Here is an 11,476-nt window from a genome sequence, read left to right as displayed (position 1 = left end):
CTCTAACCCAAGTGTAAGGAAAAATAAGCACAAGTGAAAGTTTGTTGATCATAATGACTCTCGCCTTCCTCTGTTTAAATAAGAGGTAAGAGGGTTGTACACTGATAAGTGGATCTAATAAAGGAAAATTTTAATGATCCACACTTATCTTAAAGTGTAGAAAATTTGGTGAACCCTACTAATAATTAAAATTATATCCATAAATTGTTTGATGATATCTTTGTAAAAGTATTATAATTTTTAAGGATTTTACATATTTTCTAGAAACTTTTGGTGATTTTTAGAGTAAAATTCTTTTATGCTATAAAATTTAGCAACCTACAAGACCTAAGTATATCAACATATGTGAAGTGTCTGATTCCAAGTGAGTCATGTCAAGCTCTAAAGTGACAATGATCAACAAGAAAGGCTCCAAGGCATGAATGCTACTCCTCACTTTGGAATGCCCAGTTTAAAGCATCCTTCAAGCAAGAAAACCCACTTCATGTGCTAACTATATGAAGAAGTCACTGAGCTCTATAGGAAACAATTCTCTAAAGAAAGATCTCATGCAAGTATCCATACAAGGTCTAGCAACTCAACACTAAGCCACCTCTAATGTGCAAGTCCATCACAAAACACCAAAGGTCAATCATACATCATACACCCAAGATCTCATGAAGCATCTCTAAACATGGTGTAAACACTTTTTAAAGTAACCTAAAAAACTAATATCTTTTTTCATTTTTAATCTACTTAATTTTTAACCATAATAAATTTTATATTAATTAACATTATTAAAATATCCTAAAAACTAACATTTTTTTCTTTTATTTTTAATCTATTTAGTTTTGATTCTTAACTAAATTTTATATTCTAAAATTATTCAATACTAAATTTACATTTTATCATTATCAAAATACACCCATAACTAACTAAAAAATAAAAATATATAAATTATTTCTCATTTTACATGATCCTATACTGAAAGAAATGAAATGAAAAAAAAATACCAATCCACATTGTAACTTGTAACTTCTTTATCAAGAAACTAAGTTGGAGAAAGATTGACATTTTATATTACCCAACAAAATTTTATGAGAGTAAGAATAAAGAAAAATTTAATTTAATTTATATTTTTATTTAAATTACAATTACAATTAATAATAATTTTTATTATTATGAAAAAATGCAATAATTAAACATGAAATAAATAGAATAACTTAAAAATAATAGTATGAAAAATTGATTTAAAAGTAAATATATAAAATAATGTAATCAATAGAATAACTTAAAAATAATAGCATGAAAAATTGATTTAAAAGTAAATATATAAAATAATGTAAAGAAAAATAATTTTTTAATTGTAAGTAAAACTATACTATAGCTTTTAACTTTTGATTTACAATCAAGTCTAAGTCAAATTTCTCTATTGTATTTTTTATTTACTTTCTTTCTTAAAAGTCAAAGTTAAAAGAAAATTTGTTTTTTTTATTATATATTAATTAATTAAAAATATCATTAAATTTATTTAAATTTATATATTATTAAAAAACAACTATTTATATTTTATAATTTAAATTTAGAAATTTAATAAAATAATTAAATTAATAATTCTATATATATATAACCCGATCACAATTTCTCTCTAATTTAATTATATCATAATATGTGTATTAAAAATATATTTATTGAAATCATAATATGTATATTAAAAATATATTTAATTTCAATAAATATTAATAAAACCCTATAATTATTTTTAAGTTATAATTTTTAATAATACAATTTTTAAATAAAAATATCTTCTATTTTTATCCAATAACTTTTTTTTATCTAATAACCTTTCTTATATTGCCAATATTTATAAATCTTTTATTCCACATCTTCCAATATTTACTATATTAATTTTATTTATTACAATTTTAAACTTCTTTGTTGACACTATAACAAAACTTTTATACTTAAAACCAACCAAAATCAATAAAATAACATTATAAAAAAACCTCAACAAAAAAAACAAAAAAAAAAAAAAGATAAAAAAGTTGCGAATACTTCTTATTCCTAATCCAAACAAATATGAAAAATATAGCAAATATTCACTAATATAAAAATATTTTACAATATCACAATTATATTTTACAATATCACAATTAATTGAAAATAATATTGATTATAATTGTAAATATTTTTTTAACCTCCTCCATATATCTTAATATTCTATCCTAATCATTTAAAAAAAAAATAACAACAATGCTTTGAAATTTAGAATATACAATAAGATTCTATTCTATTAATTTCCAATAAATCTCACAAATTGTTCAGTTTCAAAATATACAAGATGGCACCTTCTTTCTCATGAGTACGGGAGAGCTTTCTTTAGGAGTACGCTGCTTCCAAAATTGATATTTATATATAGAGATGCTTATAGTTATAAGAACAAGTACTAACATGCTGCAGATGGTTGCCTTAAGTTGGTTAAATAGTAAGAGGGTTTAGCAAAGGTCAAAGTGCCCCTCTTCATGTCAATATTACTACCCACTCTCTCACAGGAGGGGCACATTGTTAGAGTTGCTGCAGGTAAAGGCATGTAGAAATCCTGAGCAATAACACAAGGTGGAGCCACTTTGATAGCTCTCAACTCCTCAACTTCCCTTTGCAATCTTCTATTCTCCTCTGTTAGTGTTTCACAACAACGTTTCAGAAGCTCACAGTCCACTTCTGTTTGTTTCAGCTTAGTTCTGCATCCAAAGGAATTTACATAAGTATGAATATCTAAAACTGAAACTTCCATATCTTGACATATATGGATACACATTCTGTTAAACACATATATATATCAAACAATATACATGAGATGATGATATTTTCTTGTGAAACCCATCAGAATATATTATGTGTATATACAATTATGATGAGGATCACTAATAATATAATTTATTGAAAATTTTCTTATTTTCAAACACAACATTATCACTACCTATAATCCAAACCACATTCATATTTGTGAAAACCACTACAAATTTCACAACATTTATTTATCTGACTGAGATTGCTAAATTTTGAATTTGAATAGACAATGATATATATATTCTTGGTATGAGCTAACTGAAACTTGAACTTTATATATAACCAAAAAAACACACACATAAGTTCTTGGTATTAAACTGAATAAGCACACTAATATGAAAGCTGGATAGTAGTGTCTTCATATTTATACAGTCTAAAAATAGCTTTATTAGTCTATTAATCAATATTTCATGCATAATGGGAGCCTCATATCCATAGATGTAATTAATATTTCATGCATAATGGGAGCCTCATATCCATAGATGTATACAAGCTAACAATCAAAGATAAGTATTCAGAAACACATGACATGCAGCTCTGGACAACCAACTTACCTTGCTCTACGGTTCTGGAACCAGACTTCCACTTGGCGTGACTTCAGGCTTAGTCTCTTAGCCAATGCATTCTTTTGCTTCTGCACATGATAGCCCTTAAAAGTTAATATAATTTCACTGCAGAAAAACTACCAAAAGAGAAGATTACTGAACAGAAATCCAGATCAGGGATGTAAACTGATAGGTGATGAAACAGCTCAGTCTTGGTGGGGATGATTCATCAACACTTTGTGTTATAAATGAATTAAGTGCAATAAATATAAATTTATAATAAACTGAGTAAAATAGGAAGTTTAGTTGCTTTTTCTAAAACTTAATGGATTGAATTTCTACCCATGATAGATTTTATTGGTCTTTGGTCTTTGTAGATGTTAATTGTCATCATCAAATCCTTGAAAAAAAAAAAAATTCAAAACTTAATATACCATATTCATTTCTTATTTTTAATCAAATGTTTTCATTTTCAAACCTATGTTTTGATTCCTAAACAAAACCCATATTTATATTAAAAACCCATATGCAAAAAATAGTTCCTATTACCTTTCTGGAATGGTTCATCTAACACATAATATGTATAACAGGCCCATTAAATCTATAAAATGCAGTGGGTTAGTTGAATACAGGCAATAGGATACACCATCTGAACCCAGTCTCATATGCAATTTGGAGTCTAGCGACCTCCCAGTTGCATATCAGAGCCAGGTTTAGATGGATCTGTGCTATTAAGTTCTGCATAGTGCAGAATCTCTGTGAACCAATATGTAAAGAAATGGGTGGATACATGTTTGGATTTTGAGCATGAATTACCGGATTGAGGGTATGGTGCTCTCTGAAACTTTCTTCAAGAAGAGTAGACTGTTCCTTGGAGAGACGGAGTTTCTTCCTAGGAGGAGGACTGCCATCTCCTCCTGCACTCACATGGTCTCCTTCATCCTCTTCACAATTTCCTGCTATATCTCTCAGACTTTCAGTATTTTGAATGTATAGACCCTGATCCTGATAATGGGTTCTCTCATTGACCTCTCCATCCCATGTCCCATTATCTTTTTCACCATAACGAACCACAATATCTGATAAAAATGGAGAAACAGTGCTCACAGCTGAGGAAGAACCCCCACCACCTTCCTCGTCTGTTCCAGAAGGCAGTCTGTTCATGTCAAAGTTTCTCAGGGACCCAGCTGTTTGGCTGGACGAGGTATCGGCCAACTGAGCAGCACCCACTTCTGCAAACAGAATGAATATATACACAATTTATATCTCCCAATACTACTGGCCATATACACAATTTATATCTCCCAAAAATACCAATCATATACACAAAAACATAAAGAATACACATACCAGAGCCATGAGAACGGGTGATCCCTGGGCCAGCTGAGACTGCCATGGTGAGGTCTACACTGAGATATTCTTCATGTCCCTCTTGCTTCTCAGAGACTAAATTTATATCTCTCGGCCTTGACAGGAACATATTGTGTGTATATATCCTTGACTGGAATATATTCAATGTGAAGATATACAGAGAGACAAATTAACTGCCACAGAAGCCGTGAGCATATATAACAGACAATGGAGGTCTCCTCCAGCCCTACAAAATCCCACGCCTGAGCTGCCTGTCTACCGGCCAGACCTGTCTCCGGTAGCGATTTACCGGATCCTGCCCGTGAAGTCGTATATACAGTGTATATACGTGCGTATATTCTGCCATGTCACGAATTGCAGCCGGCAAGCGTCCGATGTGTTTTTCCGGAACCGCGCCGGCCGACAAGGGCCGTTCACGTGAGCAGCCCCTGCCCCGGCCAATCGCCGATTTACCGGCCATACATTGGCCGACATGCAGACACGTGTCGCGTCCGTGTAGTCAGAAGAGGCAATAATGGGGAGATGCGCCGCAGATTTCTCGGCTAGTTTGCCGGAATCTGGCCCTGTCGGGCGGCAAGGGAGCCGCGTGAATGATTGGCATGTAGCGCTTGCCTGTCCTTGTCCCCCTCACTAATCTCATGCGCAGGGGTTATGTTACATCACCATTAGGGTTTAGGGTGTAAGAAGTCAAAGGCCTAAGCCTAGGGACTTGTGTTTGAAATTATTATTTGGTGGGTCTTGCAATGTGATTCTCATGGAAGCCCATCGGAATCATGGATGTGTTTAGGTTGGAATTGTAAATAGTTAGGAAACTATGCAGGGAGATTAAATGAGTGATTTTGTATGAAATTGGTTTTTTGGGTTTTTTAATTTAGATAGGGAGTTGTTTTTAAAGAGATTTTTTTGGTAAAATCTGACAGCAATTTATTGAAATTGCAAGTTTGATAGCTAATTTCTGTATAATCAAAGCGTCCCAGGGGTTTTTTAGGGTGCTGAATCCAAATATGTAGTGAAAAAACCATTTTAAATAATACAAATCAAGATTTAACCTCAATTTTTTCCGTCAGATTCCGTGACCGAATCTCCAAAAAGTCACACTAAAGACAACTCTTTAAATAGGGAGGTGAGGATTTTGTGGAGAAAAGAATAGTTTTTTGGTTTAATTTCGACAAGTTTCAGAATTTTAGGTGGAAAAGAATGGTTTTTTTTGTTCAATTTTGAAGAGTCCAAGTTTTCAGTGTTTAAAGGGTTTTTGAAAAGGAAAAAAAAAAAAAAAAAATTCAATTACTTTCATTTTTCAAATTTATTAAAAAAAATAATCATTTTAACAAGAAAATCGTTGTCAAACCTAAATTATAATTTGTAAAGACCAATCCCCACACACATATATAAATTAATATGTTTTAAATTGAATAATTTTGTATTAATAGAATGGTAAATATTAATTATAAATATTGAAAAATTATAAGTCATAATTTAACAATAGAAAATCATAAATGGATACAGATATATTTGATTTAGTTTTTTTCATAGAGTTAATATTTTTAAAGAGTCTTAGTTGAGGTGATTTGCTCAAATAATTTGGAGGTAGATTTTGTACTCTCCTTATTTAGGTTTAATTTTTTATGAGATTTTGGCCCCTTATGATAATGGTATAAAGCTAGATGTTTTGATGAATGAGGCCTTTCACAGGCATGTTTTCTAAATTAAAAAAAATAAATAAGTCTTGAAGGAATTTTATAAGTGTGACTTAAAAATTGGACAAATTCAACCTTATCTAAAAGTTTATTTATTTATTTATTTATAGTCCAACAAGTTAAAGTTTCATCATGCTCCATTTTCTTTTTGAAATTTTGATCATTTAAATTTTTTTAAATAGACAAAAATCATAAGCAAAAATAGTTGACTTTGTTTAGTTGTTAATTTTTTGTTTTTATAATTTTATGAAAAATATTTGTTCAAATTGACCTAATTAAATTATTGAAACAGTTAAATTTTTCATTATTTATAATTTTTATAAATTTGAGTAATATATTTTATAATTTGGATTTTTTTAACGAATATAATTAAAACTGGCTATATATTTTTTAATCAAATTACATTTTTTATTAAAAAATATATATTTTCGAATATATGAATAAATTTATTTTTTTAAATTTTTTATAATATTAAAAAATTATAATTTCAATACTTGAGATACTAATATTTTTTCTAAATTTTTAACCTAATTATAAATAAAATGAATTGAAAAACTAAATTATAATATATTTAAATTACATTGTATTAAAAATATTGACACCATATACAAAAAAATTAAAGGCTTAAATCATGATAAAATTGATAAACATTAAATTTCACATAATTTTCATTAAATAATTGTAAAAAAGTTAAACCTAATCTACAAAGTATCTAAATATTATACTCAATAAGGCTTCAACCATTTATGATTCCATACATCCCTATCCTTGTACCATGGTGGGTAATCTTTGCTCAATTTGCTACCCAATATACATTTTCCAAGGTGATAATTATGTAAGGGATAATTGACTTTACTTACTTTTTGCTCCCTGTGGAAGCATTGGGATTTGCTCTCCATATTCACACTTGCCTTCCTAGGCAGAGGGAATCACTCCAGGACATGGTATAAAGTATGTTCTCTCGCAAAGCATGGAAGCAATCAGGGGTTGTCCCTGGGGAATGAGACAAGTGTGGCTTGCATGCTTGCTATATGTTGTCATGTTGGGTTGTATTAAAATATTGTACATGAGTACTTCTTTCCAAAGTTGCCACATCATCATTATCCTTTCGAAAAAGGTTGGCTCATCATAATGGATGACCCCACTAACTTAATAATGGGTGTAGTGTAGGGAGTATGGTAGACAATATGGGGTTATGAATGATGGTCCCACATAAGACCCATGGTGTCCAAACTCCTTTTATATCATAAGTGTAGCGATGATTGCAACACAAGCAGTGAGAGGATTGGCAACAAATAATTGAATTATTAAGGTTGGCTTTTTCAATGTCAGAGTGAAAGGTGATGATCCATGTGAGAGGATGGAAAAGTCCAAATATATTATCTATAAGAAAAGGTTATTAAATTAGTTTGGTGGCCCTTTGACATAATAAAGTATTACATTAAATAAAGGCTATTTTTGTTCATTTGGTTGTTGTGGGTTCATGTTGTTTAGTCAAATGTTTTGCTTTGATTTGATTGAGTATTTTGATTAAGAATATATGTTTAGGAGTATAAATGTTGTTTCAGATTTATAAAGATCAGATAAGATTATATTATAGTTTAAATTTTAATATTTTATTTTAATTAAAAATATATATTATTTTAATAAATGTGTCTATGTTTTCAAGTTTCTTAAATTTTTTTTAATAAAAAAATATTATTTTATAAAATTAATAATCTTACCGAACACTCTAATATGACATTCTTGTTTGAAATCTCTCTTTATTAATTAAAAAAGTTGACTAAACCATATATCATAACAGGATTATATTAACCGAACCTAATAAAAATAAATACCTTGGGAAGCACCCTAACGTAATATTTTTTAAAGATTTTGTTTTATATTTATTAAACAATATTAGTTCGATATAACATCAATCAATATAATAAATAAGGTTATTTGTGACACATGTAAATATAATTGAAATGATAATTTTTTTTATTATTATTATAAGATATTTAATTACATTTATACTTTGTCAAATATTTAATTTTGATAATCAATATAATAAATAAGGCTATTTGTGACCCATGTAAATATAATTGAAATGATAATTTCTTCTTTATTATTATAAGATATTTAATGACATTTATACTTCGTCAAATACTTAATGTTGATGTTTTTGATTAAAAATTCAAATTTAAGTAAAAATTATATCCAAAGGTATTATTTTTTTAAAGTTAGGTATTTTGTATTATGTCAAAGTATAGGGCTTCATTTATAGTATATTAAATAATATTTTTAATTTGACTATATAATGGAAAATGAGTTGTCTTTAGTGAGATTTTTTGGAATATTTTCTGGTGGGTTTTTCTGGTTTAATTTTTTTAAAATTCGGTGGGAATTTATTGAAATCACAAGCTTGATGGGTAACCCTTGTAGAATCAAAGTGCCATAAGGGATTGTGAGGGTGCTAAATCCATATATGCAGTCAAAAGGCCACTTTAAATAACACAAATCAAGATTTCACCTCAATTTTTTCCACCGGATTTTGTCACCGGAAAGTCCAAAAAGTCGCCCTATAGACAACTCCTAATGGAAAATACCTCTAAAAATCACATTATTTAACTTCCTATCAATACGAACCTAATACACCTTCCCAATTTAAAAAACCCCTACTTTCACTAGATATTGCAGGTATTCATTTTTTCATTAACATTTTTTTATATCCCTTTATATTTTTCATTAACTTTCAGCTCCATTTTTTTATACTTGTCAATCTAAAATCCCTTTACCCCCTATTATATGCTCAATATATTATGTCATTTTTTCTGAATATATATCCCGCAATATGAATGCACGTTGTGTGGTATGGTATTGCTCCCCCAATGAAGTCCTCGTATGCAAATGAGGATTATATAGACAAAACATTGTGTGTTATTGATTTGTTTGAAGGGAAATGAGACTAGTAACATAAGTTCAAAGTCTTGAGGTTGCTAAGACATTGTCTAACTAGAGCATCTTCTAAATAAAAACTTATAAAAACAAGTTGGTTGTGCCAGACCTTGACATGCATAGACATGAGAAGACCAAAAATACTACTAATGCTGTAAACAAAAAACCAGTAAGTCATAACAACTTAGAGTCTCAAGGTATCCGCATTGGCTTGTCACTACCCTCATTTGAGGAGAAGAATATGTTGGTTGATCCCTTGGCTAGAATAGTTAGATTGTTGTCTATACGATCATTTTTTTCTTTAGCTCTACCAATCTAATAAAATTCTACTGCTGAGTTCCATTATAGTTCCCTATGCCACTTGCATTATTCAAATGACATTTAACCTTTCTTTGGCTTTGTGTCATAATTGATTAAGTAACAAGAACACGTGCAATGCACCAAATATAATTAGATCCTTGAATTAACAACATAACAAAATAAAAGGGAAAATACCTACTCTTAAATACCCTCCTAAAAATATTTTATCTTTTTTATAAAATAATGATATAAATACTTTGTTTTAATATTAACTTAAAAACTCAAAATTCAAAATTCTTCAAAATTCTTTATTAATGAAAGATGAATGCATCTCATTCATATATAAATATAAATAATAATGTAGAGTTATTTCTATAACCCATTGCATCTATGATGCCATTATTTTTGTTCTTTATCAATGAAAATGGAATACATCTCATTCATATGTAGATATAAGTAATAATGTAGAGTTATTTATATAAGCCATTGCATCTATGATGACATTATTTTTGTAATGATAAAGAATAGTATAATTATATATAATTATTTCTTAATTTTATTTATAATAATAAAATATTAAATAATAAAATATTTAAAAATTTTATTTCATTTTGGTTGTATATTAATATTTGAAAGAACATGGTTTTAAGTTATAATTATAAATTTAGCACAATATTTTTTCTAATAATGTTTATGGAAGTCTTTTTTTTTTCTCGGCAAAGATTAATATCTATTAACTTAAAATAAAAATAATTTTACAAGTAACCGAGGCCTCAGAAGATTCATGAGGGCTCTCTACACAGCAAGTTCGCCTCAGAATGGAAGGATTCTGAGCATAAGTGCTACAAAAAACTACATGACAGAAGAACATATCAGAGAAGGACCAGTAGATAAGAAGATTGTGCATGAGAACATGGAAGCGAGTATCCATTGCGAGTCTGACTGTAAAAACGTTGCCACTGCCCTAGAAATGACCAAAATCGTCAAGCCGACGGAATTGAGCCATGTGTGTCTTCAATGAAACCTGGAAGCGATCATCTGCTTGACAAACAAAAAGCAAAATGAGACAAAACCGTGCCACGTGGCCTTAGGCTTCCTTGTCCCCGCCAGGAGTCTTCTCTTCTGCTGGACAGTCACTAACCAAACACAGAACTTCATTGTCGGCCTTATCGTCCTCTGGGATCGAAATTGGGTGATTAGTATCATTCAGAATTCCATCCCCCACTGCAGGGAAATTTTCTACATGGGGCAGAATGATTCTTGGGCTGTCAATATGGCCTGGTTGATCAACCAGATCTTTCTCCTGGCTACCCATTGTCAACTGCTGCTCGCTGCTCTGAGAGGGCTCCGGAGCGATACAGGCCAGAGGATGGATCTGGTTTTCTTCTTCCGAGAGAATTATGGTGATATGGGTAGAAATCAGAGGTCTATTGAGGTTGCTTTGGAATTTAAAATGGGTGGTTTGAAAAGCACTATTCGGGATTGGCCTACGAGCAGGGCTAGGGGGTTGCACATTCGCATGAGAGGGAGGGGGATTGGCGGGTGAATGTTCAGGGTTCTCAGAGCTGCTGGTTGTAGGCGGAGAGCCATCACCATGACGCCCTCTGGGTCTCTTCCTGCCACCTTGGCGGACCATATTGAGGAGCGAATGAATGGCCACAGAAACAACAGAAACAACAAAGAGAGCAATTGAGAGACAAAATGCTTGAGCCAGAGAACAGGAAATACACACTGAGCGGGTTTGAGAAGGATGAGAGAGCCGCTTACCCCTGAGACGTGCCTAAAACCTGCGAAGCG

The 11,476-nt window shown here is 30.6% G+C and overlaps 1 protein-coding gene across 1 annotated transcript; it reads right to left on the bottom strand.

Moving 5' to 3' along the window:
* Positions 1–2,252: 2,252 nt before the first annotated feature.
* Positions 2,253–4,945, bottom strand: LOC149255273 (homeobox-leucine zipper protein HAT22-like). Its single transcript, XM_089460445.1, has 4 exons — positions 4,725–4,945; positions 4,191–4,606; positions 3,384–3,463; positions 2,253–2,720 (listed from the first exon to the last, which is right to left on the bottom strand). The coding sequence occupies exons 1-4, from the start codon at positions 4,852–4,854 to the stop codon at positions 2,426–2,428; spliced, it is 921 nt and encodes a 306-aa protein (XP_089316571.1). The 5' UTR covers positions 4,855–4,945; the 3' UTR covers positions 2,253–2,425.
* Between the last annotated feature and the right edge of the window lie 6,531 nt (positions 4,946–11,476).

This window comes from Pinus tabuliformis, chromosome 7 (assembly GCF_031772625.1).
Source record: "Pinus tabuliformis cultivar Carrire ecotype Pingquan chromosome 7, CPIR1, whole genome shotgun sequence".
Lineage (NCBI taxonomy): Eukaryota > Viridiplantae > Streptophyta > Pinopsida > Pinales > Pinaceae > Pinus > Pinus tabuliformis.
The sequence above is the reverse complement of the archived record's forward strand: the minus strand, read 5'-3'. Positions and strand labels throughout refer to the sequence as shown.